This window comes from Gastrolobium bilobum, unplaced genomic scaffold (assembly GCF_033153095.1).
Source record: "Gastrolobium bilobum isolate Gb01-03AN ecotype WA unplaced genomic scaffold, APGP_CSIRO_Gbil_v1 utg2911, whole genome shotgun sequence".
NCBI lineage: Eukaryota > Viridiplantae > Streptophyta > Magnoliopsida > Fabales > Fabaceae > Gastrolobium > Gastrolobium bilobum.
The window spans coordinates 14,380-31,464 of NW_026897397.1; the positions used below are offsets into that span (position 1 = coordinate 14,380).

At 37.1% G+C, this 17,085-nt stretch overlaps 2 protein-coding genes across 2 annotated transcripts; both read right to left on the minus strand.

Annotated features, from left to right (window-relative positions):
* Positions 1-7,243: 7,243 nt before the first annotated feature.
* LOC133306574 (uncharacterized) lies at positions 7,244-7,867 on the minus strand. The gene is made up of 2 exons (XM_061506895.1): positions 7,499-7,867; positions 7,244-7,387 (listed from the first exon to the last, which is right to left on the minus strand). Exons 1-2 carry the CDS (start codon positions 7,865-7,867, stop codon positions 7,244-7,246), a joined length of 513 nt encoding a protein of 170 aa, XP_061362879.1.
* Positions 7,868-10,336: 2,469 nt separating this feature from the next.
* LOC133306579 (uncharacterized) lies at positions 10,337-10,795 on the minus strand. Its single transcript, XM_061506899.1, has one exon. It carries the CDS (start codon positions 10,793-10,795, stop codon positions 10,337-10,339), a length of 459 nt encoding a protein of 152 aa, XP_061362883.1.
* Positions 10,796-17,085: the final 6,290 nt, after the last annotated feature.

Consider the following 17,085-nt stretch of genomic DNA (forward strand, 5'->3'; position numbering starts at 1 on the left):
CTTTCTCCTAATCTTAAGCGCACATGTAGTGAGGGAATGGGCTGATTCTGGACAAGGGATGAGTGGTCAATTCTGCCCACTACAATTGCATGCATTCTGACTTGTAGAGGCTAAAAAATCAGATCCCTTTATTCCATCATGCGCACAAGCAAGTAGTGAGGATAAGGAAGGGTGGTGATTTTCAACCAATAAGGTTACATGCATGCTGAATCTTTTCTCTTCATTAGTTGTGTACTTAACAAGGCTGACTTGAGGTTGTATAGTAATACAAGCAATCAGAATTTTGTACAACCTATGCGCATAGCAAGGTATAAGGATGACATGTAGTTGATTCTTGGTCAATGCAACTAACATGAAGATTTTCTAAGGACAACTTAAGGAAGGACTTTTGGGCTGAAATTAAGTCCCACAACAGCTCATGGGCCATCGACCATTGAAGGGGATTGGGTCCAAAATATAAACCCAATGGTTCTACTAAGTTATGAGTTTGCCCACTAATTTGCTAACTCCCTCATCCCTTAGGTATAAGTAGGCTCTCTATAGGTTACATTTAAATTGTTCCTATATATTAAACAAGAGTCTCGATGTCTGATTACATGCTCACTCCAATCGTAATTCAAATAATTCCTCAAATTAAATTAATTCCACTCTAGGGAAAATAGCTATGTACTTTCGGAGACAATCCATGTATTATCATATAGTTCGATTATAACACACGTTATCATATTTCTCATAGCAATATATGTATATTTCCAAATTATATGGGATGTTACAGCTCCCAGAGTCGACCCCACGGCAAAATCCGACCGGAATTCCCAAAGGATATCTCCAGCGGAAGTCCAAACCAACACACATCTACTAGCCAGAAATCAAACAATTCACACACAATATGCTCCAAGCATGTCACACAATCAAGCAATAATGCATGAACATACATATTCACACAATGTCCAAAGGCACAAAATCCAACCACAACCTTCCACTAGGTGTGGTGGAGCACACAAGGGATTACAACCCAAGTTCCAAAGGTTTGCCTCTAATCCGAGAGCAATGCTCCACACGTAAGCTCCAAGTTCAATCCTCCACTATTGCGTTCGTGAGAAGCAACCTATATGATCAACAACCATGACCATCAATCAATTGCAAACAATCCATCAATTTCACAATAATTATAACTAATTATAATCACTAAGTCCCAAAGACTATTTTTCATTTCTTCAACTATCTCAATTATTTCCATCATCAAACTAACTCACCCTTTATGCACCAAGGTATTAACCATTGATTATAAAACATTCATCACCTCATTTTTCCTTAAACCAACCTATAGGTCGAATTCTACATGGAATCATGCTTCAAGGTTTTCAATCCAATCTACCACTTCTACACATCATACAATCTTATAATTCATTCATACAATTACTCCACAACTCAATTACTCAATCCTATCATCATGCCATTTCACAAAGCATTGGAATTCAACTCCAATTTTCACTAAGTTACAACTTTACAAATAACCATAAATTTTATTGCATCAATCATCATCATTTGTCATTCTAAGCATTTAATTCCAAAGGAGAAACATTATTAAAAGCCCTTAACCACATCAACCAGTCAACACATAATCAAACACTCATCCACTTTATGATTTCAATAAAAACTCCATGAGAGTGTGAAAACTTACCACCAATCAACTCCTAGGCAACCCAAGAACAAGATTCAACACTTGAACGGTCCAAAACCGCCATCAACCACCACCAAAAAGCTCAAAACCGTCACCCACCATAGGAAAATGATCTCCTTGAACACTCAATTTCGTGGCTCACACAAGGAAGGTAAGATGTTCACAAGATGATTTGGAACAACTTTGATGTTTTACACTTTTGGATTTGAGATGATTTTGAGGGAGTTTTTGTGGTTTGAAAGTTGAAGCAAAGCTTCCCTTTCCCTTCCATGGAGGACGCGTGAGAGAGGAGGGAGGAGGAGAGAGAAATTTCAAAAATTGTGTTTCACTTTGTCCATTGGTCACTTAAGTGACTTGAAGTGGGTCCCACATGTCACTTAACTTTTTGAATCACCTAATTTAACCCACAAATTCATGACCTATGTATTTTTCTCGTCCATGTCATATTTTTGTTTCTTAAAAATACTGATAATATTTTTGCGCTTATCGGTACAATTATACCGCGGTATTTTACACTGGTAAAATCATTATTCATCAAATTTTTCGAAACTTGCCTGTCCACTCGATTTTTCGTTCTGAATCCATTTCCGGCATTATTTTTACCATTTGAGACCTTCTACTCAATTTTTCATGCTTAGAGATACGTGTTTTGGTAAATTACCGTTTTAGCCTTTTCACATATTTTGGCCTTAATTTCAGGATTTTCACTAATCCCACCCCTTTAATCAACATTATCACATATAAAAACAAATTTAAAAATATGAGGTGTTATAGAGGATACGAAAGCTTACCTCGCAAGCTAACAACCTCAAGTCAAAGGTCCACACCAGCCCAAGGTCCACAAATAGCGAAATCATAATCTGTTTAGACCAGCAATCATATCAACATTCATGATCTAAAAGTTCATGACACAACGATGTTTTCTTTTTCGTTTCAAGCCATTAGACTTCTCCCAAAGCCATAAACCCTTAATCCAATTGATTCTGACTTAGTTAAATTATTACAGAGGTTCAACTTAACCAATCATGGGTCCACAAACCCAATATACCATTCTGTATGAACAGAGCAGTCACCAACTTGACATTCCCAAAATATCCGGATACCTCACGGGGCCTTGTCCGGATATCCATACCGGGATATCATATCCGGATATTCATATCCGGATATCTCCAAACTAATATCCGGATATCATATTAGGATATTTCGTGACAGACTGCAGAATCTGCATTTCGCGAAGATATCCTCTAAGCCTCGATTTTTAACACTTATACATGTTAAAGCATGCATCTCTAAACCCATTTAGACCAGTGATCATGTTAGCTACTTAATCATCTCGTTATACATGCCAAGACTTGGCCTTTACATAGAAAACTCATGATCAGAGGTGAGGAACATACCTCAAAGGCTCAAAATAGAAACCACAAGTGCTCTTGGAGCTCTCAAACCAGCCACAAGGTTCTGACTTCAAAGGTCCACAAAAATGGCTATCAAGCAAGGTCCTTTCTCTCCAAAAATGGCTTCTTGCCACTGTAAGAACCCGCACTATTAATTTAGAAAATTAATTAATTAATTATGTGATTAATGAGATAATTCCATAATTGACCCTAATAATCATGAGGAGGCTTAAATAATTATGGTAAGTGATTAAGAATGTTGAAAGTCGCTTTTCTGACGAAAAGTGCAGATACTGGTTATGCCTCACAGTATAATTTTGTAAGATGACATGTTGTATTATATGTTATGTATCTGACCTTTCATGAAGGACGTGAACTCTTAGGTGGAGAATGCTCTATAAACTCAGAGCTTACTGAGATTATGAATCTCACCCCGTTTGGTGATATATATGTTTTACGTACTCTAGTAGTAAGAGAGACCTCTTAGGGCAAGAGGCATGTGCAGAGTGGTTAGATGATCCAGCTGGAGTAGATACTTAGATTGGTATTTCGAGGATGATTGTATATCATGTTTTGTGAAGCATGAGATGTTATGATCATGCATATTTACAGTTATTATCCATTTTGAGAGGCACGTGTTGCCTATGTGTATTTGTAAATTATGGAGACATGAGTTTTGTATTTATGTATTGTATTATGTTAGATGCTATCTGAAATGGCACAGAGCCGTATTTCAGTGTATGTGTATTTGGACAAGAGTTTTTTGGATTTCAAGTATCAAGTTTAATGTGGGATTTTATCCCTGGTTGTCCGAATTATAGCCGTCATGCAATCTGTAAGACTACATCAGAAGTGGTACATGTTATCATATTCAGATAGTTATTTGATCATTAGTTCTGAGCACGAGTTGTCAAGTTGTGATTCTGTGCAGTTATGGGATTGTACTGTAGCGCCCCTCTTGTATGCATCCAAGAGATGCGTTATTGCTAACTTGTATTAGAGTCGCAGCGGAAAAAAAAAGATTGGTTTAACGTTTGCAAAAGCTAAACATAAAGAATCTTTACTGAACCACTCAAGATTAGAAAACCTTGTACTTAAAATTGTTTCGTCATGAAAACAGCGAAAGTTTCAAAATAAGCGCTTGCTGAAATTTTCTCTTTTTACCAGAAAAACGTACTGTTCTCTAAAATTCATATAAAATCAATCTGATGTCGGGTAAAAATGATTCTTCACTACGGTGAAACTAGATACACGGGGCTTCGCGTCCATATAAAATATGTGCGATTCCGAGATGAATAGCCCCTTGAACTTGAACTCGCAAGTTGCTCGCGAATTCTGCGAATTTTCTTAAAAACCTGCTGTCTTGCGTTATTTTTCAGAATTCGTATAGTTACCATAAAATTTTGACTTCTGCAGATTCTTAAAGGTACTTTCAGGGGCTTCGCGTGCATATAAGTTATGCCGCATTTGGAGGTTCTTAGCCCCGGGACGCCAACTTTTAAGTTGCTCGCAAAATAACAGTTTTCAGAAAACAATCCATACTTCCAAAAACATAGTCATTAATCCAAAACAGCAATTAACCAAAAGTTCAAGATCAGTAACTGGACCAGAATTTTCCCAAACAAAATAAACAACTTTTGTAAAATCCAAAATAACAGAATAATGAAACTTCAAGTTATCCTTCTTGCAAACACAATCATCCAACTCAACAAACAGCCATGAGTCCAGTTACGGGTACACAAAACAGCCAAGCATCGCATAACAAAACATCAAATACTTTTGCGTCCTCCTGCCATTGTACATCAGAAAACAGCAGCCCCAAAGGGGTGAGAAACATTTCCCAGTAGTGTGAGACAATACCAAAATGCAAAGAGCATAAGCTAGAACCCGAAATAGTTGAAATAACAAGATTTATCATATATATATATACATGCTGCCATATGCTAAACAAGATGCGTAAAACACCAAGAGTACGTTATAGCACTAATGTGCCCGTACTATCAAGCACAGTGGATTACCCTTGATGGCTTCTCAAGAAGGGATCCAACCGTGGCCTAAGCGGACTGAAGCCAATTGTCCCAAGACCTTGGTACCGAAGGTAATGCCTATATGGTGCATGCTCATCCATATGCTTAGTTTTTAAAAATGATTGTTTTGTCGCAATAGGAAATTGATGCTCGAATGCTATGCTTTGTGACGCACACAGCATACAAAATAAAATGTCATGATGAACATGTATGTCAAGATCATATAATTTGTATCATAACAAGACTTTGCAGCATATATATATGTAGCAAGATTAACAAGATGTCAAAACGAGCAACATTAATACGTATAGATATATCAAGACATGGAGCCACGATCTCATCTCGTGCTCCTTCTAGCAAGTAGGAAGAGTAGTGCCTTCACACAATTACCTAAAACGTCACTGTACCGAATCCAAACAGCAGCGAAAATGTCCAATTCACGAATTAACAGCACCTAATTTTAAACAGAAAAAATCAGCATAGTGTTCAAGCTTCTCTAAACATTAAACCAAAGCTTCCCAAGCCTAAAATGTCCCTACATCCCGCGGCCAAGAAGGGTCCTATCCTAGGGATTTTGTGACTTCCAAATGGGATTTTTAACAACAAAAACAGAGGGAAATCCTAAGAGTTCTCGTCAGGCAGATTCAGAGAAGACATAACCGTACTGTTTTAAATTTAATTAATTTAAACCAGTAGCACTTTATTCACAACCGGTAAAAGTATTTTTAAATTTTAACAAAATACATTTTCTTCAAATCATCAGAGATTCGGTTTTTACAGCAAGGGGCAGATCAAAACAGAATAGAAAGTTAGAAGGTTCAGCCCTTGTTTTACCTTCAAGACCGAACAGAAAGGAAGAAAGAGATGGATTCAGATTTCTGCTTGTTGCTACACCAAGTCGCTCGCACGTTTGACCACTAGGCAGCCACCAACGCCTTAGCTGGACAAACCGAGAGGAGTCTTTAATAATTTTAACGAAGTCAGGGACAAAAATATATAGCAAGAAGATACCTTACCTTCTTGAGGAGGAAGGCACGGCTGAACAGAGGGAAAAGGTATAAAGACGTTGAATCTTTGTTTCTGCTTCAAAAGGGGTTACACGGTTTCTGCAACAGAAACCCAAGAAGAGGTGAAATCGTTCTTCCGTTTGAACTCCAATGATGTTGTGGTTTAGGTAAAATACAAGAAAACAGAATCAGAAGATAACTTTACAAGTTTATCTTGGTTGAGGAGAGGAAAAGAGGGAGGTTGGCTGTGAGTTGATCCACACAACCAGAGATCAAAATTTATGCCCATCACTCTGCTGATGAACGCGTGAGGGAAGAAGGAAGGGAGATAAAATTTTTATCCAATTAGAAAGCATGCATCCTGCTCTCTGTCAACCGATTGGCTACTCCTAGAGGTGGGCAGATTTTAGGGGTTTACGAAAAGAGTTAGGCAAGGTAGGCTGAAACCCTATTTCTGATCTTTCTCCACTGCACAAGGCAGAGACTTGACTCACTAGGTGATAAGGTTGCTTTGGCCAAGAGGATTTTCATCCAATCACGTTGAGAGGAGAGGGATTTCACGCTGATTAGGTAGGAGTGGAAGGCTGGATCAGATTGGGAAGTGAATTGGGTTGGGTTGCTGCTCCAAGGCTCTTGGGCCGCAGGTCAAAACAATTGTTGTGGCCCAACATACTAACTTATGAAATCAATTTGAGATTAGCCCATCAGCAATAAGCCCCAATGCTTTTAAATTAGGCTGACTAATACTCATCATCCTATGGGCCAGCGACCTTCTCCCCCAAACAAGGCCCAACATGCTAATTCCTCTTATATTATAATTCAGCCCATCACTAATTAAATTCATTTAATTAATTTATTGCCTCTTACTTTATTTTTAATAACTTATGGCTGCAATTGTAAATTAGCTTTCTCATGCCTAACATAATTTCTGTGACTAATTAATTTGTTTCAAGAAACTTCCTAACTCAAATTAATTTTCTCCTAATAATTATATACTCGAATCAAAGCACAAAGCACATACAAGAACATAATACCCAAAATTCTCATAGCAACATAATATATTTCCTATTTACGTGGAATGTTACACTCTCCCCACCAAAATGGAATTTTGTCTGCAAAATTCGAACTTACCTATTCATTAAATAATTCAGGATAGCGTTTCCGTATTTCATCTTCACGTTCCCATGTAGCTTCGGCTGCGGATTTGTTGTTCCACAACACCTTCACCAACGGAACCTCCTTAGAACGGAGTTGCTTAACAGATCTTTCCATAATCTGAAATGGCTGAACATGGTATGTCAGATTTTCTCTTAATTCGACCTCCTCCGGTTACAACACGTGCGACGGATCAGAGAGGTATCTCCTCAGTTGTGATACATGAAATACATCATGAATTCCTGACAGATTAGGTGGCAAAGCCAAACGATATGCTGACTCGCCAATCCGATCCAAGATAAGATACGGCCCCAAATATCGCGGACTTAATTTCTTGACTCTCATTCTCCTACCGAGACCCGATGTGGGCGTGATTCGCAAAAATACATGATCTCCCACTTCGAAAGATAAAGGCTTATGGCGCTTGTCATAGTAATTTTTCTGTCTGGCCTGCGCTCGCTGCATGTTTTCTCTTATCTTCTTTACTTGCTCATAAGTTTCCTGAATTACGTCAGGCCCCAAAATACTTCGCTCTCCTACTTCAGTCCAACACAGAGGTGATCTGCACTTTCTTCCATACAAAGCTTCATAAGGAGCCATCTAAATACTGGAATGATAACTGTTATTATACGCGAATTCGATCAAAGGAATATACTGATCCCAACTTCCTCCATGCTCTAAGAAACACGCTCGTAACATGTCCTCTAAAACCTGGATAGTTCGTTCAGATCGCCCATCGGTTTGCGGGTGGTAAGCAGTGCTCAACCTCAATTGCGTACCGAGAGCTCGCTGAAAGGACTCCCAGAATTTAGAGGTGAACTTAGGATCACGATCACTGACTATACTGGTAGGAACTCCATGCAGCTTCACGATCTCTTGCAGATAAATCCTTGCCAGTTTCTCTGTATTATACGTGGTTCGAACACACAGGAAATGAGCTGATTTCGTCAATCGATCAATAATTATCCAAATAGCATCATAACCATCTTTCAAACGAGGAAGTCCTACTACAAAATCCATAGCAATACTGTCCCATTTCCACTCGGGAATCTCCAGAGGTTGAAGTAATCCCGAAGGTCTCTGATGTTCGTACTTCACTTTCTGGCACGTCAGACACCGAGATACATACTCAGCAATGTCACACTTCATTCCCGGCCACCCGAACGAAGTCTTCAGGTCATGGTACATCTTCGTAGATCCAGGATGAACGACATAATTTCCTTTATGAGCTTCCTGCAAAACTTCTGACTTCAATTCAGCACTCGGCACAACTAACCGACCTTGGAATCTTAACATTTCGTTCTCATCCCATAACACATCTCGCATGCCGGCCAGATCATGGACTAACTCTTCATTTCTTTAGGCCTCCTTGATCCTACGGAGTAGCTCGTTTTCTATCTTAATATTGCCCAATCTTATACTACGCCTTCGCCTGACAACCGACAAGTTCATATCTCGAAAAGCTTCAAACAACTTCAGTTCTTCTATCATCAAGGTTGCGGCATGGAGAGTCTTCTGACTCAGGGCGTCCGCTACTACATTCGCTTTACCTGGGTGATACTTCTGATCGAACAGATATTTGAGACTCTTGTGATCGCTGAACACATCGAACTGAGAACCATACAAGTAATGTCTCCAGATTTTCAGCGCGAACACTATGGCTGCTAACTCCAGATCGTGCGTATGATAATTTTCTTCATGAGATTTCAGTTGCCGAGAGGCATAAGCCACTACCATCCGATCCTGCATCAGTACGCAGCCAAGTCCTTTCAAGGACGCATCACAATATACTTCGAACTTCCTTGTTGGGTCAGGAATAGTAAGTATCGGAGCACTTGTCAATCTATTCTTCAGCTCCAGGAAACATTCTTCACAATCTTCAGTCCAATCAAAAGGTACATCCTTTCGAGTTAGACGAGTAAGAGGCTGCACCAGACGTGAGAAATTCTGGATAAATCTTCGGTAATAACCTGCTAGACCTAAGAAACTACGTACTTCAGTGACGGTTCCGGGCCGATCCCAATTCATGACAGCTTCCACTTTGCTGGGGTCAACTGCAATACCTTCTGCTGAAATCACGTGTCCCAAGAACTGAACTTCACCGAGCCAGAATTCACACTTTGACCATTTTGCATACAGTTGCTTCTCTTTCAGAATTTGCAAAACTATCCTTAGATGTTCTGCATGTAGCTCTTCATTCGGAGAGTAAATCAGAATGTCATCAATGAATACGATAACAAACTGATCCAGAAATGGACGGAAGATGCGGTTCATGTAATCCATGAATACCGCCGGAGCATTTGTCAATCCAAACAGAATTACTTGATACTCGTAATGACCATAACGAGTACGGATATCTGTTTTCGGAATATCCTCCGGTCTGACCCGGATTTGGTGATATCCCGATCTCAGATCTATCTTAGAAAAGACTCTGGCACCTCTTAGCTGGTCCATCAAATCATCGATCCTTGGAAGTGGATACTTATTCTTCACAGTCACTTTATTCAGCTGACGATAATCTACACACAGACGTAGACTACCATCTTTCTTCTTAATCAAGATTGCTGGAGCACCCCATGGTGAGGTACTAGGTCGAATGAACTCCTTTGCCAGCAGCTCTTCTATCTGCTTCTTCAATTCTCTGAGTTCCAATGGTGCCATACGATACGGAGCAATGGATATAGGACCAATTCCGGGAATAAGTTCAATGGGGAATTCAATTTCCCGATGAGGGGGTAATCGAGGAATTTCATCAGGAAACACCTCCTCGAATTCATTAACAACAGGTACATCCAGAATTGATTTGCCGACTGAAGTCTCGGACTCAATTAACAGCAAATATCTGGCAGCTCCCCGAAGGAGCTCCTTCCTAACTTGTAATAATGAAATAGTAGAGAAGGAAGAAGAATTACCATCTCTCGGAGGAACAATGACCTTCCCTGTCTGACAATCTAGCGTCATTCCATTCTCCGACAACCAGTCCATTCCGATAATCACATCAAAGTTGAATACCGGTAGGACCACCAAACTCACGGTGTACGTGTTTCCTTCAAATTGTAGAATAACACCTCAGCAGATCTCTGAGGCTGTACAAGACCCTCCAGTAGGAGTACTGATGCTCAACTCGTAGGGCAATGGAGCCGGGGTAATGCCTATTCTTAGAGCGGTGTGCTTTGCAATAAAAGAGCCTGATGCTCCCGAATCAAAAATAACAGACATAGGATAACCATTTAAAATCACGTTACCTTTGATCAGGTTCAGATATTTCTGAGCTTCATTGGCGTCAAGGGTGAATACCCGAGCTTGAGTAGGGTTCTTGTTAGGATTCTGCGGGCAATCGAAAACAAAATGCCCTGACTGTCCACAAGCATTGCACAAGTTATTTGCTCGACGACACACTCCAGTGTGGTTCTTCCCGCAAGAAGGGCAAGCATAATTCTGTCTTCCAGTAGATGTCTGACCAGGAGCATTGTTCTTCTTGAAATTTCCGGCTCGAGCTTGCATCTGAGGATTCTTGCCTCTTCCCATTCCGGTAATCTTCTAGAGCTTGTGAAAAAATTTTGAGGCAATGATTTTTGTGTCTATATCGCAATATCTTGAAAATTGTTAGGTCTGTGGTCCATGATGGACCCGACTCATTTGATGGGGCCCCTGATCTCTTGTTTATATGAGATGCTTAGATGTTCGATCCCCATTACTAGTAGAGAGAAAAAAAAGGTAGATGCGAAGAAATAGATTCGCGCAAGAGAAAGTGCTAGTTAGAGATAAAGATCCTCTAAGGAAAAAATCCAGTGCCATTGCTGAATAAGAACAATACCCTGTAGAGTAGGATTCCTATCCCTTTTACAAAGAGAGACACTTGTTTGAGACATTTGTCAAATCCATTAGTTTAGGGGGTGAAGTCCTTTGGTTATTGAGCCATAGTGAATCTTTCGTAAATCTCATTATTCATAGTGAAAATTTTCTAAACTTGATCCCATAGTTTTTACTCTTCACATCAAAGAGGTTTTCCATGTTAAAATTTTTGGTGTTCTCTGATTTCTTTATCTCTATTTTTATTTTTGATTTACTGTTCATCAATACTTCTACAAGCTAACCTAGTGAAGGCCATGTTATTTGACATAGAGGTCAGGCTGGAAAGTGCCAGGCTTTGAGGTACAATAGTGGTATTATAGTTCTTTGATCAAAGACTTGATGAGGTAGAGATGGAGGGCGCCATAGGACATGATGGTGTTATGTTCAAACTCACTATAGAAAGCTACTCATACTGGAAACCCATGATAGAGGACTAGCTTTATTGCAAAGATCTATATGAGCTCATTTTGAGCGTGGACAAGGCAGAAGGGAAGAATGATAAAGAGTGAGATCTCCTCGATCGAAAGACGGTCGCTATGATCCGCAAGTACATTGACAAAAGCTTATTCAAGCATGTATCAATCTACACAAACGCTAATGAGCTGTGGATGAAGCTAGAATCCCTGATTCATAAAAAGAAGCCACGAAACAAAGCACACCTAGTGCGCTGACTTGCAAACCTGGACTACAAGGACAGACAAAGCATGATTGAACATCTGTATATATACAAAGGGATCGTCAATCAGCTGACAAAGATTGATATGAAGATTGATTATGAGTTATAAGCACTTTTGCTACTCAGCTCATTGCCTAAGAGCTGTGATACTTTGATGGTGACGCTCGGTAACTTAGCCCAAGAAGGAAAGATGACCTTGAACTCGGTTACAGACAACCTGCTAAATGAATAGGCTAGGAGGAAAGAATGGGCATAACCCAACAATATGAAGCGGATGTCATCGAAAGCCATGAAAGAACAGCATATCGAGGCAAAAGTAAAAGTTGAGGTCGAGGCAAGTCTAGAGGTCGGTCAAAGCTGAGGCTAGATCTCATATGCTTCTACTATGAAAAACCGGGTCACTGGAAGTCTGAATGCCAGACTCTGGAGAAGGATTAGAGGACGAGCAATGTTACACCAAAAGTGATAGATTAGAAGATAAAAGACGAGCAGATCACCATGGCCATAGGAGCCAGTGCCAATGACAACTATTTTACCATGTGTCATGCGTACAATAAACCACTTTCAGGAATGAAGAGTCCTGGATCCGCTTAGAGTGGGTCCTAAAATGAAACATTTTGACATTTTATTTCTGAACCATAATATTACAATAATTAATTTCAAAAATCGTGACTTATCCCAAATATATTTGTGTACCGTTATTGAATACAATGCATGCATTTGGATGTGGACAAATCAATAATGGGTGCTTTATGTTTACTTTGATAGAATTGTTAGTGTCTGTGAACACTCAATTTTGTCTCAAATATTTAAAAATGACCAAAAAATACAAAAACATAAAAAAGAAAAAGAAAAGAAAATATTTAAGTTATGAACACATATTTTTGTCCTTCAATAAGGAAAAAACGAAGAGAGCAACCAAAAAGATGGAAAAGGGAAGGAGGGCCATTTCATAAAAAATAACAGCTTTGAGTAGGATCTGTTCCAGCCACGATATATCCTTCATCCACTGTCCGATCGAGCTGAAATTTTTTTGGCAAGATCTTAACTCATCGTCCTTTATATAGACTAGTGGATTTCTTGATTGTATTTCTATATCATTTCCAGAAAATTAAAATCTGCAACAGTTTTTCTGGACATTTCTGCAGCGAGCAGCGATTTTGTTAGGGTTATTTCTCCTAAATGAACCGTTAGATTGTCCTCAAATTTTGTCAGCATGTTCCCCTCATGTAATACTACAATATGACTAGACGGAATTTCGAACTGAGCCTCCTAGCATCAGATATAAATTTCGAAAGATGGGCTGTTAGTTTTGTTAGAATAGATGCAATTTCGGGCAGCCATATTGCGAGGATCATTTCTCTCAAATAAACCGTCGATCTTCCTCAAATTTGGTCTGTATGTTCCTCGCATATGATACTTCAATATGGCCGGACCGATTTTCAAGCTAAGGCCTCTGGTGTGAGATATGGTTGTCGGAAAAAGGCTGTCCACATTGAAAAAAATTAATTTTCCTAAGAAGTCCCACATTTCCATTTCTCATTCCTTCCTCCTCCCTTCCCTCTATATAAAGAGCCTCTTCCCCTTCTTTCAAAAACACACAATTGGAGAAAACCAAACAAAAAACACAAAAAGACTCTTTCAAGAGTTAAAAAAAAAGACACTTGGGCTTTATATTAAAGCTAGAGTCATAGTAAAAAATTTGTTTTTGAGTAGAATTAGGAGGGTTTGTTAATTTGGCTGTGACGGCTTGTTAACTTATCTGTGAGGATTAATTTGGCAGTGATGGCTTGTTAACCTCATAGTACATTTTGGGGGCATCAAGCTTGTTGAGTTGAGGCAATTCTCTACAACATGGCTCCGTACACCAAGTTTTATCGTCTCTGAGGTAAGTCTGCTTACCTTTACCTTTAGTTAATAATCGTCTATTTTTGTATGCTTTTTCATGTTCTTTATTTGCTTTATTAGTTTATAATTGTCTATAATTTATGCTCTTTATTTGTTTTTTGTTTAATTTATAATTGCCTATTTTTTGCATGCTTTTTTATGCTCTTTATCTATTTTATTATAAATTTTCTTATAATTGTTTATTACTTTTATATGTTTTTAATCTCTTTATTGGTTTATTAGAATTTTTCTTATATAATTTAGAAACTTAATTAGGGATTAATTTGGCCGTGATGACTTGTTAATCTCATAGTTTCTTGGGTCATTTTGGCTGTGACAGCTTGATGAACCAAGCTAGTTTTATATTTATTTATTTATTTTTCCTAATTAAGGATTAATTTGGCCGCGACGGCTTGTTAATCTCGTAGTATTTTTCGGGTTATTTTAGTTGCGACAGCTTGATAATTCGAAGCATTTAAAATGAATTTCTTTAAAATTATTTTCAAAAATTAAAACCAACTAGTATACATATTTTTTAAGAACGACATAGCTTTGAATTCCTCACTGCACCTGAGGATACGTCGGAGCGGAACTCTTTCTGTAAAGCTAAAACAAAGTTTAATAAATTATTTCTCTCCTTAATCATATTTATATTTTATGGGAAAAAGAAAATATTTTTAAAAAGCTATTAATAATTCGCACAATTAATTTAAGGTAACCATTTTAAAACAGATGTGTCAGGGGTGCAGTGGGATTAAGTTTCCACCCTTCCCTGCGCATAATTAGACTCTCGAACCTTTGATCTTAATTTTAAAGACCAGTTTGCAATGAAAGATTTTCCAATTTTTCCAAAATAAATAAAATTGGTGGCGACTCTATTGTTTTTTTTTTTTTAATTTCGGGTCGTTACAGTGTCGATGAAACTTTATCGTTTAGTTCACCAATACTAGTAAAATTCAACGGCTAAATTGAATAAATTAAGCATAAAAATTGGGAAAAGTTCAAATATCTCCATGTGATTTGCCTTTGAATCTCTTACTCCTCTATGTTTCATTTTTTTGTCACTTCTATGCTTTTTTCCATCCAAGTCCCTCCTTAACAGTGTTAGAATTTCTAATTAATATGATTATGATATCATTCTTATAAAAATACACTTTAGTTACCATGTGTCATCTTCTTCCCCAAGCTTTGCAAGGGTATTTTACCAAACAAAATTTCTTTGTTTTAGACAAAAGTTATGAAATTCTTATAACAAGGTAATGAGAACAAAAAGCCAAACAAACCATTAAAAGTTAAACCTATATTGTTGAGTCATTATAAGTGTAGTTGAGCCATTATTTTTTGACACAAAATTTCACTTCAATAGCTTAGATTGACTTATAGTTTATAAATTCATTAACTGATAGTTTACTCTATAAAATACTTACCAATCACATAAAGAAATAATTGGCCGTATAACTCCTGCTAGGGGTGTAAATGGGCCAGGCTGGGCCGGACTTTGGCCTTCCTGGCCTAAGCCTACGTAAAAAAATATTCAGCCTATCTGACCTATTGGCCTACTAAAGGCTTATTTAAAGGCCAAGTCTGGCCTATTTTTAAAAAACTAGAGAGCCTTATATGGCCTACAGGCCTTGTAGGCCTTCCTAGTGATATATTTTTAAATACTTTTAAAAAAAATTAAGAATATTTTTAACAATTTTTAAAATATTCGCTTGACATTACAAGTCATAAACGTGTTCATAAATTGCTGCATTTTTTTACACGAGATATAAATTTCACTAGTGAGCATTAAAAATTTTACAATAGTAAAAAAAAATAACTAATCCAAAATATACTGAGCAAAGTTCCATTCAAGCATGCACTAGTACTGATTGCCACCTAAAATAAATATATTATATTATTTTATTTTAAAAAATTAAATAGGCCAGCCTACAAAGTTTTAAGCCAGGCTTGATGAAATTGGCCTATGGCCTACTTGTTAAAAAAGCTTTCTTATTAGCCTAAGCCTACTCTACTTTTCAACGTAGGTCAGGCTCAACGTAAACCGGGTTGTAGGTTAGGCCAGACCAGCCTGACCCATTTACACCCCTAACTCCTGCACTCTACAACATGTAACTATAAATTTTATTTTATTTTTTGGATAATGCAACTATAAATTTCTAATTTTTTAAGATACAGTACATATTTAAATTTCTTTATTCCTTCTTATTCGATGATTAAAAATATTTCTTTTCACTTTTTAATTTTTTTATTCCGCACGTATTCGCTTTTCTTGGAAATATTAAAATCTATGGCAGATTTTTCTTTTGGCAAAATCTTTCATAAGCTCTAATGAATAAAATCAAATCCATCAATCTGAAAGCTTCAATCTTTACCTTGAACCATTATAGGTGCAGTTGAGCCATTATTTTTTGGGACAAAATTTTTCTTTAATAGCTTGAAATTTTATGTATGAAATATTTGCATCAAAAGGGAAAAGAAAATTTATTACCTTATTAATGGAACTTCACAAATTCTATTTGAAATTGGAGAAATTTTGTATGGTAATACTTTCTTGCAAAGCTTAGGGAAGAAGATGACACAAGTTACTTGAAATGTATTATTGTAAGAAGGGTAAAATAATTATATTAATTAGAAAAGCTAACACTATTAAAAGAGCTTGGATGAAAAATCCACACAAAGATAAATAATAAAAATAAGGGAAAACTTCATTTTCACCTACCGTGATTTTGTGTTTTATCATTTGACCCCATGTGATTTTAAACTTATCAGTTAGACCCACTGTGCTGAGATATTTTGTTATTCAACCCCCTATGGTTTCAAATTTTCACTTAGACCCCTTGTGGTTACAAAAAATTTCACTTAGACACCTTGTCGCAATAAAAATAAATATTTAAAATAAATGTTCTCTTTTTTTTTATATCCTCACCTAATGCATTTAGGGTTTAAGAAATAATTTTTCTTTTTAAATTCACTTATTTTTATCAAGAAAATAAATTCAAATCAAGTATTATTTTATTTTATCTATTTTTTATCCGATATCGTTATAAAATTATCTAAAGAATGTAAATATCTTATTTTGATATTGTATATTTAGTTTATCTTAAATAATATTTTTTGATTTCAAATATATTTTAAGAAATTAAGATAATTTATAAATTAATTTCAGAATAAATAACTTGAAATATTTTTTAAACCATAAATGCATTCATTACATGAGGATATAACATAAAAAAGAGAGAAAATCTATTTTAAATATTTATTTTTTAAACCACAAGGTGTCTAAGTAAAAAAATTTGTAACCACAAGGGATCTAAGTGAAAATTTAAAATCATAGAGAGTTGAATGACAAAATATCTCAGTACAGCGAGTCTAACTGATAAGTTTAAAATCATAGGAG